The following is a 14386-nucleotide window of genomic DNA, read 5'->3' on the forward strand; positions in this document are numbered from 1 at the left end:
TGGAGTGGTAATCGGCAAAAATGGTACAGATAATTCTTTTGGTTTGGGAATCGGAATGGAAGTATTGTTCATTGTATTACCACTAATTTGGGGCCGTCCATAAATTACGTAACGCTGAAATTGGGATTTTTCGACCCCCTCCCCCCTATCGTAACAAAACGTAACGTTGGAGGAGACCCCCCTTCCAAAATTACGTAACGCATGATCGAACACCCCCCCCCCCCTTAATTTGGCAGCCGAATTATCCAACTAATCCTGATTGACAGCACCGCACGACTGTTGTTTACCAACAATAATATACAGGTCGATGCGTTTAGCGTAGAATGACATGTAACTGTAAGATTGAAAACTACAGTCTTTACCTGAGACACACGGCTCTTAAACCTGTATTACACGGTGGATTTTTCATGGCAATTTTCTGTCAAACCTCTGTTTTGGTATTTTAGAAATGTCAAGTTCGTATTCCCTATCAAAAGATATAAAGAAATAAAAGTGCAAAACTTACTCAGGTGGGCGATCATTTGTCAGTGACCGGTGATAGGATTGTATTACGTTACGTAACAGAATGTGAACCCCCCCTCTCCCCTATGTAACAAACCGTAACGCTACAGGGAACCCCCCCCCCCCTTTGAGCGTTACGTAATTTATGGACGCCCCCTTTATGATCTACAATCCATATTTTTATGCTCTAAGCAAAACTGATAAGCTTTTGCTAATGACGTAGGGCTAGCAGTTTTAAGCAAAATTGACAAAGGCTTGTCTAAGCCTCGAATGAAAGCATCCAATGCTTTTTCTCTAAAAAAATCAATATGAACACTTGCGTTATTTTTATAACTATCCTGTGTCTGCACTTGTCTTACCAAAGATGCTAATAGTTCATTAACCCTGCCATAGTATGAATTTAATGGTTCACTTATTCCTCTTTTAACGGTAGTCAGCTCGAAATCTAATGTTTTGAAGTCTCGTTTATCGCAATAATATAATAATAACTTTTCTTTAATATCTGACCATTTTTAGGTAATATTGTTAGAATTGAAGACGTCGGCAGCCTGGCAGCAAATTTTACGGCGGATTGTTTTTTGGATCAACTTATGGGAGCTTCACACACCCGCTTGGCAAAATGTCGCGCGATATGCATGCTTGAAATCGATGCTTGTTAACATCCACGCAAACAATGAGACCCCAAATTTTGAGTGATTCAGGCCGAGGGGTATGAGGAAGCTTGAGGAAGCAAGGAGAAACGCGCTGCGATGAGAGTTCGCATTCTGTTTTACACGCGCGCTTCACTAACACCAATGCAAATACTGTGCTTTGACGAGCCGTCTGTGAATGTGTGTGTCTTCTTTCAGCGAGCTCAACAACTTGGAACTGCTCGTCACATCATGTTGTCTCGCTTACACTACAGCATCGAACCATCGCTCTGTATGTCCCCCCTCCTACGCGTACAAAACCACCAGTACAGCGCGACGCTTTGCCGGATATGGTTGTGCGCGTTTCGTTCTAAGTCCCGCGCGCAGTGTTTGTGCGTTGATGCGCATTTCGTTGAAAGTCTCGTGCGCTGGTGTGTTTTGGTGAAGTGTGAAGTAAAAAAACAGTGTGTACAGACGCACACGCAGTGCGTGGATCGACAGGTAAGGATCCATTTATTCACAGATATGTGTTTGCTGGATGGAGGTCGTACTTAGCAGGACGACGACATGATGTGTGTTTTTGTTAGGTTCTATATGTGTGACGAAAGTTTACATTAAGTTTCAATAAAGTGTTTAACCCGCTTGGCAAAATGTCGCGCGACATGCATGCTTGAAATCGATGCTTGTTAACATTTTATTTCAAGCATCGTGAGTGTCCCAGCGTGAGCGCTGAGCGCACCTCCCCTCATTCTCAATGCCGCGTTTATGGTTAATCCTCGCTCCCACCCTTTCTTTCCTTCTCCTCAACGAACCCACCATTCCCGCGAGCGTAGACCGATCAAAAAATTCCAGGAAATTCCGACAGTAAGTGTGCAGTTTTTTATTCACAGTACTGTTTGGCAAAATATCAATTCTTGATGGCGCGTACTGGCGATCAAATCGTTGGCTGCTTGCTCCACCGATGGAGCGTGCTGTTGGAAGAAAAACACTTGTTGTTTGATGCGTTTTCCTGAGGAATGAAAGATATATCTAGCATTAGAATGGTGAACATAACTAGGACTATTTAAAACTTACCGATCACGAAGATATTTGAAGTTAAACGGCGACTCTGTAAGCCCGATTCACCTTCTTTGATCGGTTATCAGGTGCTTTGGTAATGAAATAGCTAGGTGTGATGGCAAATAATAGAAAAATAAACAAACATTAAAAGCAATACGATTGTTAAAACACAAACATCATTTGAAATATTCTTCTTTTTATGCATGCACTTACCCGTAGATCATGTAACAAAACAAACTGCAGCCTGCGTTTACATCTTTCACGATTTACTTAACCACTTTTCTATAAACATTTCATAATTTTCACTGCATCTTCCGGCACCGATCCTTCCCAAATGAAATTTGCATTCGTTCTGGCAATGAGTTTCGAACGATCACAACACAGCGCGAGAGTGAAGAACACAAAGCAAATGGCACTATGTACAAGTGTTGATCATTTGGTCAAAATAGAGTATAATGGAAGTCATTTTACTTCAAATGAATTTAATTTATTCTGATTTACATTTCAATTATTGTTATCAGCCTAGTTGTTAATGTTTAAAATTTTGATGAAGTGAAAACATCATTACCAGATAAATGAAACGACAATCCACGCATTTTGACCGTATCGAATTATGATCGTCTTTACACATAGTGTCATCTCTGGCGCATCAGGGTCTCACGCTCAGAGCAAAAATTCTCGCAACTTCGCAACGGTGGGAGCGTTCAGCTGTGGAGGGCTGGAGGAGTGCGAGTGTGTGTCTCATAATCGGTGGTTTGTCGATCGAAGAGACAGTTTATTCTTTCTTACTTCCTAACTTAGCTCTAATTACATCTATTTTCGCTCTATATAAGTTTAGCTCTAGATAAGCTGAAATTTAGATCGATTTCGATTAGCTTGATTCTGATCCCATCTGAATCCCTACAAACTCATACACCAAAGAAATTTCTCCTACTCGACACCGTTCGCAAAAATTCATGACGCTTTCTACATCATCTATCAAGTTATTCAATTCGTTTGGTTCGAAATTCGAAATTGCGAAGATCTCTCACAAAATCGGGCACCTTACCGAGCTCCAGAATATTTAGAGACGATTGAACAAAACTCTGGCTGCCATTGAACATTTTTTTCACTTTCTACCACTAACTTTGAATACTCACAAAAAATACTCACACAGACACTATTGTTGCTTGCCAACGCTGATTGTCGTCGTGCTCCGTCGATGATGCTCCGTTGCAACTCGTTGAGCAGCTGGTGGAGGAGAATCCTATTTGCCGGTCCGGTAATTCGGGCGCCAGTTAAGTTTATAGGTTTCGAATACTCTAATAAGAACGTCTGTTCAGCTTGGATGCTACTTACAGATTAATTTTTATTAGAAACGTTCTCTTAGATTTCTCCTATCAATCCTATGTACTTTGCCTATATATAAGCAAATACTATTGTTGTTAATTCGCAATCGCAAAAAGAATCCCAAAACCAATTGAATATGCTATAACAATCAGAATCCCAATGAGAATTCCAAAAGAATCCCAATCCCAATCGTATTCCCAATCAAATCGCAATCCCAATCCCAATCGAATAGCAATCACAATCCCAATCAGAATCAAAAGTGCATCCCAAACAAATCCCAACACAAATTAAATCGCAATCCCAATCCCAATCAAAATCTCAATCGAATCCCAAACGAATCCCAATTCCAATCGAATTGCAAATGAATCCCAATCCCACTCGGTTCATATTGAATCTAGATGATTTGTTTACAGCAAACCGACTCATCAAATAAAAATGAATGGAATGTCGAGCGTCGAGCGTCAGAGCAACCGGTCCAGCACAGATCGCAGAGAACGCTAAGAGTAGCCGCTTCACATCGGATAGATAAGATCGTTGATAGCAGCCGATTCAGTTCGGCTTAAATCCTTTTCGAGAATCGCCAAACGAAATAAGCATAACGCAATCTGCATAAGCACAACTCGGTGCAATAAAACAATGAGCTAGGCAGCGATCTATGCACCCATTCATCAGATAGCATGAACAACCCATGTCCGCACATGACGAACGTTAGAACACGGTAAATCAATAAAACAAGACAAGCAGGCAAAAAGGATCGCGGTAAAAAACTTCATGCGAAACAAAGGATAAAGCGGGCGAACATTTACACCCTCGGTCCTCGCGGAAAAGAAAAGAGACAAGCGATCCAGGCAATGATAGCAAAACGCGTACTCTGGAAAATCGGGTTAACCTAGAAAGTAAAATAGAACATAAGACTTTTTTTTATTGTTTATAAACACTTGCAATCTTAAACTCAAACGAAAAGGTCGTGTGTGTGCTGTTCATATTATAATTTCCCATCGTTTTCAGTGGAAAAACCTGCGCGTAGTCATCGACATTTTTCTAATTCTTGATCAGGTCAAAAGGTATTCGGCCCTTGCACAATTTTTCGATCGAAAAAAATCTGAGCTGTCATGTTGTTGCCATTTGCACTCATTTCCCCGTCAAGGTGTTCATTTTGCTGGTCTTTTTGAAAACTTGTATACCATGACACTCACGAGCAAAATTAACTATGCTACAAAAATTCGATCGTTCCGCTTGGTATGGCGAAAAGTCCGCAACGCATTGAGCTGCGGATATGTTCGAATATCAGAATAATTCCGTAAATCGAGGTTGATATTTTTGAAATAAAGTTTTGTAAAAGCATATATTATTAAAAAAAATTGTCTACACTAAATACTGAACTCGTTGAAAATCGACTTAATGTAGGAGTATGAAAGAAATATGTATAATGTCAGTTATACGTAAGCCTATCGATTTTTTTCGATCGAAAAATTGTGCTGAGGCCGATTGTAAAACGCCTTTAACCTGCGTTTCTATGACCAAAATTACAACCCTTATCTTTATGACCACCTTCCACCTATCTTTATGACCACTGGGTAGGTCATACATTTTGTATGGGAGTTTGCATATCTGGATGGTAAATTGATCACATCTTCTGTTTTAGTTATTGAAATGACTTCAAATTTTCAGGAAAGCTACATAAAACTTTGTTCTTGCCAGTATAAAAAATGGGAGTTTTCAAAATTATTTTTCATAATTTTTTTTGTTTTTTTAACTTTTTTTACCCCTTACTTCTATGACCACCTACCCGTGTAGGTCATACATTTTGTATGAAAAAATAATTTTGCGCGGTAAATTGTTCATAACTTCTGTTTTAGATATTGAAATAACTTCAAATTTTCGGGGAAGCTGCATAAAACTTCGTTCTTGTCAGTATAAAAAAAGTGAAGTTGCAACACATTTTTTCCAAGGTTTCTGCTATTGGGAGTACAGTCAGAATTAAATAGTTGAATGCTTTTTAGCTGGCATGCTTTTTACTTGAACGCTCGATAGTTGGCTGATCGAAGATCAATCAGCGAGCTCGAACTGTAGTACTACTAGGGTTATTATTATTATTATTACTTGCTAGACAATTTATTTTTATGAGCTCTTTTCAACATCAAAATCTAATAACAACTGTGTTATGTTTAACAGAAACAGAATTATTTTAAAAAACAAGAATTTGAGATTAAATATATCCTTCGAATCCGTGTTATTCCGATTAGACCGGATAAACGGCGCTCCACTGTAATTTTCAAACAAAGTTTCCGAATTTCAGGTGTCCGAATTCGCATAATTCATGTTTCCCTCAGCGCAACCTACCAGGAAAATAAACCCAGATACTTCTGCTCTAAATTCCCCTATATTTATTATGCTCAAAGACAAAAAATGCAGCACTTTTTTCTACAACGATATTATACTACTTTACTACTTGACACTGTCTGCGCGGCGTCCGGGCGTACTCTATCTGTACGTGTGTGTTCACCAGGCTTGGATATGGTAGACAGTAGAAAAAAAGGTGGAGGGGGGGAAGGTGCAGTGAAATCATAAAAACTTCTCCTCATAAAGTACAAATTTCAACACAATTTCTTGGAATTGAAGTGGTGTCGATCTGATCGGCGAGCACAATTCTAGCTGAAGTCACCAACGGTGCCAGTTTGTGGGCTACGGGGACAAGAAACTAGCAGAAATCAGGGGCTACCGGTGTGTTGTTGCCTGGGTTGCTGCTTTTTATTGCTGGACGAAAATAAGAAGACAAAGCAACCGCATTTTCAGGAGTGTTCGGAATGCTTCTAAAAAACGTACAATCGTGTTACATTGCAGGAATGAATGTTACGGTTGAAGAGCAATTATTTCCATATCGTGGAGGTACTGGATTTACCCAATATATTCCTACCAAACCAGCAAAGTACGGGTGGACATGTGATGCAGAATCTTCGTATCCTGTAAATGGGCAAATTTACACAGGCTTATCTCCTTCAGGAATAAGAGAAAAAAAATCAAGGTAAGCGTGTTGTTAAAGATTTGTGTCGCGTATTTCGAGGTAGTGGTCGCAATATTGTGTCAATTTTTTTATTAGTTATAATCTCGCTATCTCATTAATGACAGATTATAAATTGGCTTTGCTTGGCACAGTGAATAAACGACTAACGTTTGTTCCCAGCAGTTTTTCAAATCCCAAGGTAAGAGAGGTTTTATCAACTTTGTTTGGCTTCAATGAAAATGTTGCAATTTATTCATATGTTCCTAAAAAGAATAGGGCAGGAGTACTGTTGTCAACTTTCCACTTTGATACAGAAATTCAAGGCCCTAAAAATAAACCTCGTATGTTCACCGACTACAATCGTTCAAAAGGAGGAGTGGATAACATGGACAAATGTCTTTTCGAATAAAGTTGCAAAAGGAAGACAAATCGGTGGCCATTAGAATTTTTTTTAACATTTTAGATGTTGCTGCATTTGCCGCATTCAAAATTTACAAAGAAAATTATTCAAATCTTCATACTGCCATAAACTACAGACGCCTGTTTTTAAAAGATCTTTGCGAACAGTTATGTACAAAAGAAATTCAACGACGCTCAGAAAATACGCAAATAATGCGACATTTTGGTCCACGTAGTGGAGTAGAAAGTATGTTGGGACAATCTCTAGCTTCAACATTACGACAACATGTAGATGAATATTCAGAATGCCGTGATGCGTCAGGCCGATTGAAACATAAAGGGAATTGTTACATAACAGGTTGGCTGATAAGTCCCCGGTCTGACACATAGACGGCGCTGCTAGTATTAAATGCATATTATTTTTACATAAAGCTTGCTTCAGATAGAATTGGAACATAGACAATTGCCTGTATCTCAGTTATTTATTATTGAAATTAAGATCTGTTTTTATGTAAATGTAGCGTTTTCTTCATACTTTTAAGGAAAAATACGGATAAAACTATTCTTCACAGTTTCGAAGGAATTCTCGAATTTTTCCTGTAACACGGCTCATTAGGCAGCGCACATCTTCTTCGTCCCTCGTTTTAGCTATCTTATACCACCAGGTCGTCATCTGATTGATGCCTTTGACAACCTTTCCCTTTGCCTTGAGTCTCCTCTTCATGATTGCCCAGTATTTCTCAATAGGGCGGAACTGGGGGCAGTTGGATGGGTTAAGGTTTTTCGGAACAAACTGGACCCCTTTCTCTGCATACCATTCTCCACTTCACTTTACTGTAATGACAGCTTGCCAAATCTGGCCAACACATTACGCGATGGTCGTGGGATCGAATGAATGGCAAAATGGCGTTTTTGGAGACACTATTTTTGATATAGTTCCGACGTCATTGTCTTTTTTGTAACGAAAACTTGCGTTTTTTTCCACAGCTACAAATGCCCTCCCAAATCTTAAATTTTCTTGCAAATTTGTCGGCAAAAACTAATTTAAATTTGGCGGGAACATCCCCCCGACCCGTTGCCAAGTAAATTTTTTAACCTGCGATTTGCCCGAAGTCAGTCTTAACATAGGTTTCATCATCCATCAGAAGACACCCGTCGAACTTGGTTAGCACCTGATCGTATAGCTTCCGAGCACGAGTTTTTATCAAACTATTCTGTTTTATGGTGCGATTTGGCTGTTTGCTAGCTCGATACGACTAGATTCCTTCCCGGAGTCGAGTTCTCCTGACGGTACTATGAGCAGCACCGAATTATCTGGCCAAATCGCGGTCCGACAGATTAGGATTCCTCTTAATCGTCTTCAAAATCTTACTACGCAGATTCCGGTCGACAGTTCCACTCCGACGATTGGTTTGAGGCTTCCGAATCGTCATCAATGTTTCCTTATACCGTTTGATAACGCGCCATACGGTATTTCTGGGAAATTTCAACTTTTTAGCTAGCCTAGATGCAGACCACAAAGGATTTTCCAAATAACTGTGCACATTTTTTTCCCTTCTTTCGGCTTCCATGTTGATTGTTTACTAATTACAGTCGATTTGCGGAAAGTCAAAAATACATACATCAAGCTGACAAAATGCCCGACTCGTTGACGCCAAGAGCTTCCAAATCCGTCCACCAGGAGCGCCACAATATGAGCAACAGTTTGTTCCAATTCTAAATGAAGCAAGCTTTAGTACCAACCTTCAAATGATTCGTGTCAAAATTTGACGTCTGTATGTCAATTAGTTTGTGAGACAGAGCGTCTTTTGTCAAGCAACTTTTGTTATTGCGAAAAAAATGGAAAAAAAGAATTTCGTGTTTTGATAAAATACTGTTTTCTGAAAGGAAAAAATACAATGGAAGCAAAAACTTGGCTTGATAATGAGTTTCCGGACTCTGCCCCAGGGAAATCAACAATAATTGATTCGTATACTAAATTCAAGCGTGGTGAAATGAGCACGGAGGACGGTGAACGCAGTGGATGCCCGAAAGAGATGGTTACCGACGAAAACATCAAAAAAATCCACAAAATGATTTTGAATGACCGTAAAATGAAGTTAATCGAGATAGCAGAGGCCTTAAAGATATCAAAGGAACGTGTTGGTCATATAATTCATCAATATTTGGATATGCGGAAGCTCTGTACAAAATGGGTGCCGCACGAGCTCACATTTGACCAAAAACACCAACTGAGCGATGATGATTCTGAGCGGTGTTTGCAGCTGTTACCTCGTAATACACCCGAGTTTTTGCGTCGATATGTGACAATGGATGAAACATGGCTCCATCACTACACTCCTGAGTCCAATCGACAGTCGGCTCAGTGGACAGCGACCGGTGAACCGGCTCCGAAGCGTGGAAAGACTCAAAAGTCCGCTGGCAAAGTAATGGCCTCTGTTTTTTGGGATGCGCATGGAATAATTTTTATCGATTATCTTGAGAAGGGAAAAACCATCAACAGTGACTATTATATGGCGTTATTGGAGCGTTTGAAGGTCGAAATCGCGGCAAAACGGCCCAATATGAAGAAGAAAAAAGTGTTGTTCCACCAAGACAACGCACCGTGCCACAAGTCATTGAGAACGATGGCAAAAATTCATGAATTGGGCTTCGAATTGCTTCCCCACCCACCGAATTCACCAGATCTGGCCCCCAGCGACTTTTTTTTTGTTCTCAGACCTCAAAAGGATGCTCGCAGGGAAAAAATGGCTGCAATGAAGAGGTGGTCGCCGAAACTGAGGCCTATTTTAAGGCAAAACTGAAGGAGTACTACCAAAATGGTATCAAAAAATTGGAAGGTCGTTATAATCGTTGTATCGCTCTTGAAGGGAACTATGTTGAATAATAAAAACGAATTTTGACAAAAAAATGTGTTATTCTTTGTTAGACCGGGAACTTATCAGCCAACCTGTTAATACGGCGGCTACTAATACGGTGGCCGGGGGGGGGGGGGGGGGTATATCGGGGTGATCGACGTGATGGAGAGAAACTGCGTCTCTCTTAGCTGGTGAAGTTCTTAGTGCGCGGATCGAATGAACACTTAAATAAATTGTAGATTCTAACTTAAAACTAATATTTAGTCTTTTCACCCATTAGAAGAAATGTTGATGAAACTATAGACAGCAGAACGCTGTAGAATACACAACGCTAGGATACCTGCCTCCTAAAATAAGCATAAAGTTATATTCATAGACGAAGTGGGGTTGAATGTTTCAATGAGAGATACAAGAGGGCTCGCCATTTTCCAGCACTACGAGCTCGATATATTTCGTTGCTATGTGCTATGAGCCGAAATGGTATTCTTCATTACTTGTCCCGAACACGCGCGATAAATAAGGATTTTTTATTAGTTTCGTAGACGAGTTGCATAAGACATTGATAGACAAGCTCAAAACAAATGCGATATTATTATTTGATATCGTAGCATTCCATAAGACTTACGAGGTTGTTCTTTCACGAAGTCGCAAAAAAAAGATAAAAACACTAGGACGTAGAATGTTTTTAAAACGTTATAATGCTATCATTTATTCCACTCAACTACACGTATACGAATGATCGATCGATCCGCTGATCAATCGCACGAAGCCCACGATAGCCGATTCCCCAGGATGCTGAGAGAGAATTTACGCACAAAATTCTCTCTCACGCACGCTCTCACATGACGTATCGATAACCTGACGTGGGGACACGAGGTTATCGGGTCAAAGTGCGTTTCGGAACGCAAGCGCAATCTTTCGAAACGCATTCGAAAGATGCTGTTCAAAAACGGTGACCGTTTCGCCGTTGACGGTTTCGAACCTCATCGATTTACATGACCAGAGGTCAAACAAAAAATAGAATCATATGGCTACAAAATCATGTACTTGCCATACAGCCCATTCTTAAACCAGATAAAAATAATATGTTTACCCAGTGGAAGCAAATAACAAAACGATCCACTCCGAATAATGAAGTTGAATAAATGAACAGTTGAAACAGGAGCCGCTTTGATCACATCATCAGACTGTGAAAACTATTGCAAACATATGTGGATATACCTTCCACATTGCTTAAATGGCGAAAGAATAGATACATAATAGCGACAAATTAGATGCAAATTGCATCAATAGGTGATAAATGGTCTTGATTTTTTTTTTAGATATTGTTGTAAAATCGATCATTGTTTCAAAAGAACTACTTGTTTAGTAACCAGCCCATGGTATTTTTTTTAGTATTACATAATTAGTGGAACAACGCGTAACGACGTATTTTTGTATTTAATGGATCAAACATCTCAGAGCCACCGATCTGACGGCTTACTGGATCAAACACATCGAAACCGGCGATTCAGAGTAGAACGCTTTCATTCTTGATTATGTCCGATTCAAACGGGCCCTGTATGAATCGGACATAATAGATGCCGGATTGGCTAGGTCAACACAATAATTTGCTCATAGCTCTAAAAAGAGAAATATGACGATAGCACGACCCCAAGCATGGGTCCTTCCCAGGTTTCAGTACTGGTACTACTTTAGCAAATTTCCCCACTGTCCATCCGATCCTGGAGCCTTGTAGTTAACACTGTATTCAATGATTTTAAGAACTTCTCCGCTGGTGACACGGTCAATCTCTATGGCATCCTAAAGTGCCGAACTTAACTCCCTAATGCTAGCATGAACAGCATTCTCATACGGAATTGTGAGTGGATCACTAAGCCTGTGGGCCAGTGCAAAATGTGAAGCCAAAGTTTCAGCTTTTTCACTAGGAATGAAAGCGGAAGAAGAGGTGTTTTTAAGAATGGGTGGTTCAGGTGCTGTTACTGTGCAAGCGATAGCGGATGATCTCTTCTCAATTGTGGTGGTTTCATTCCCGGAAATTACTGCTGATTTGGGCCATTCATTTTCTGGCCAACATATCCATGCTGGACCCTGCCACCATAATGAATTGTTCAACAATTCGCGTGTCAAACAGCTTCGAGATGCCAAATCTGCCGGGTTGTCTGTCCCTGGTATGTGACGCCATGTGCACCCGTCGGTCAACTGCTGGATTTGTGACACACGGTTTGCCACAAATGGTTTCCAACAGCTGGGTGGAGACTGAAGCCAATGTATTACCGTTGTTGAGTCCGACCAAAATACGACCGGACCGCTGATGTCTATCGCCTTCTTTATGCGTTCGTAAAGTTGGGCTGCTAGGTGTGCCCCACACTATTCCAACCTAGCTATGGAATGCTTACTATTGAGTGGAGCAACCTTTGTTTTCGATGTGAGAAGTTGCATTGTTGCTCTTTCATTCGACAACTGGCTTCGAACATAGCAACATGCAGCGTAGCCCTTCTCAGACGCATCACAAAAGAAATGAAGCTGTGCTTCTGCAGGGAATGTTCCATACACCACTCGTGGAACCTTCACCTCTCTAAGGTAAATTAGTTGAGAATGAAACTCAACCCAATCTCTTTGCAGCTGAGCTGGTAGCTCATCGTCCCATCCAACTGGCTGCTGTTTGTCGGTTTGAAGACTCCATATTAGTTACATGAATTGCTTGGCTAAGGCCTTTATGGGATCTACAATTCCCAATGGATCGTAGATGCGAGCAATGGAGGACAATATGCTCCGCTTTGTTACCCTTTCAGGCATTGGATGATCTGCCACATTGAAAGATAACACATCTGATGACGGATCCCAAACGAGTCCGAGTGTTGCTAAGACTCCCTTGCCGTCAATCTCTTTATTTTGGCTTGACGCTAAATCTTTTACGTCGACGCCTATAAGAGAGGTCGGCTGGTTGGATGCCTCTCGTACCTCTTCTATTGATTTGTCACCAGAGACAAAATCGTCTACGTAAAATTCGTGTTCTCGTGATGCTGCTATGGGAAACTCTTCTTTGTGGTCTTCCCTTGTCTGCTGCAGAGTTCGTACCGCCAGGAATGGTGCCGCCGCAGTACCATACGTGACTGTATTTAGCTCGAACTCGTCTATCGGATCTGACGGTGATGATCGCCACAAAATACGCTGCAGCTTGCGATCGTCAGGGTGTATCCATACCTGGCGATACATTTTAGCGATATCTGCTGTCAAAGCCACTTGATGGGTTCTAAATCGCAGCAAGATCGACGCACCGTTCTGTTGCAATGTTGGGCCCACCATCATAGTATCATTCAGTGACACTCCTGTCGACGTTTTGCTGGAAGCGTCGAACACTACTCGACATTTCGTGGTTATACTATCTGCCTTAAACACGGGGTGATGAGGCAGATAGTAACACTCTGATGTCGTTCGATCTGAGACCACCTTGCTCATGTGCCCCAGGTGTAAATACTCATCCATGAACTCAGTATACGCCTTTCGCGTGTCGGGTTCTCGTTCTAACCGACGCTCGATGGCTAAAAACCGCCGTAATGCGATCATTCGCGATTCACCCATCCGCTCAATCATGTCTGGTTTGCGTGGAAGCTTCACAATGTATTTACCACTCTCATCCCTAGTCGTTGTTTCCGTGTAAAACCTTTCACATGCAGCTTCTTCAACACTCCAGCTAGGTTTCTCGCTTAAGTCTTCGATGGTGAAGAAACGTTTCATGAGTGTCTCAAGAGACAACGTAGCTGTAGCACACATTGTGGGTGGCGATGCTATTTGAGCGGGTGCGTTGCCACTAATCACCCAACCAAACTTTGTCTCTTGAAGTATAGGACGGTTTGTACCGAGGGACAGTTTTCGATCCAGCAGAAACTCATAAAAATATTCCGCTCCTAAAATTATATCGATGGGCCCAAGACAATGAAAGGTAGGATCAGCTAGCGTATATTCTACTGGTATATTGAACTCGCTTAAGTCGAGCTGATAAGCTGGCAAGTCTGATGCCGGTTTAGAAATCACAAGTAACTCAATAGCGAAAGTTTCTGTGATATAATGTGGACGTATTGTTGCGTTAACTGAACTTAGTTTTAGCAATCCACTAATGTGGTGCTCTATGATAACCCGTGGGTTTTCAAACCGCTCTTCTAGCAGTTTCCACGCCGAGGCAAAATTGTTAGAAGCAATTACACTTGCACTTATGACGCCTGCCGCCTTTCCCACCAGTGCCTTGTTTAAATGATACAGCTTCACTGCATCTGAATCACATGACCGATTCATCAGGTCCATAAACATGGCCTTAAATTTTGTCCACTGTTGGTATGAACCATCAAATGTGGGCATCGGAATCGAAAGGTGTTGGCCTGCTGACGGAAGTACAGGCGAAATGGAGGTGGTTGGTGTGCTTTGTGGCGACTCAATTGCAAACGATTCATGGGCTACTTCTATGACAGTAGCAAGCTTTCTGAAGCTTTCATCGTGCTTAAAATCATTTTCTGCGTCAAGGGGGAGTTCTTCTAATATTTGATTGAACACTCCACGTTGAGAATTTTTCAATTTACTCTATTCTCGTAAATTTACTCGACTGATGG

At 41.1% G+C, this 14386-nt stretch overlaps 1 protein-coding gene and 1 long non-coding RNA gene across 2 annotated transcripts; both read right to left on the reverse strand.

The window, feature by feature from the left end:
- Positions 1-1986: 1986 nt before the first annotated feature.
- On the reverse strand, positions 1987-2432 carry LOC125906653 (uncharacterized). Its single transcript, XR_007452023.1, has 3 exons — positions 2403-2432; positions 2205-2295; positions 1987-2139 (listed from the first exon to the last, which is right to left on the reverse strand). It is a non-coding gene; the product is annotated as an uncharacterized LOC125906653 (long non-coding RNA).
- Positions 2433-12470: 10038 nt separating this feature from the next.
- Positions 12471-13556, reverse strand: LOC125908375 (uncharacterized). Its single transcript, XM_049611099.1, has one exon. The coding sequence runs from the start codon at positions 13554-13556 to the stop codon at positions 12471-12473; it is 1086 nt and encodes a 361-aa protein (XP_049467056.1).
- Between the last annotated feature and the right edge of the window lie 830 nt (positions 13557-14386).

This window comes from Anopheles coluzzii, chromosome 2, assembly GCF_943734685.1.
Source record: "Anopheles coluzzii chromosome 2, AcolN3, whole genome shotgun sequence".
In the NCBI taxonomy this organism is placed as follows: Eukaryota; Metazoa; Arthropoda; class Insecta; order Diptera; family Culicidae; genus Anopheles; species Anopheles coluzzii.

Coding starts and splice junctions, on each gene's coding strand:
- LOC125908375 (XM_049611099.1), bottom strand. CDS start 13,556: ATGTGTGCTACAGCTACGTTGTCTCTTGAGACACTCATGAAACGTTTC.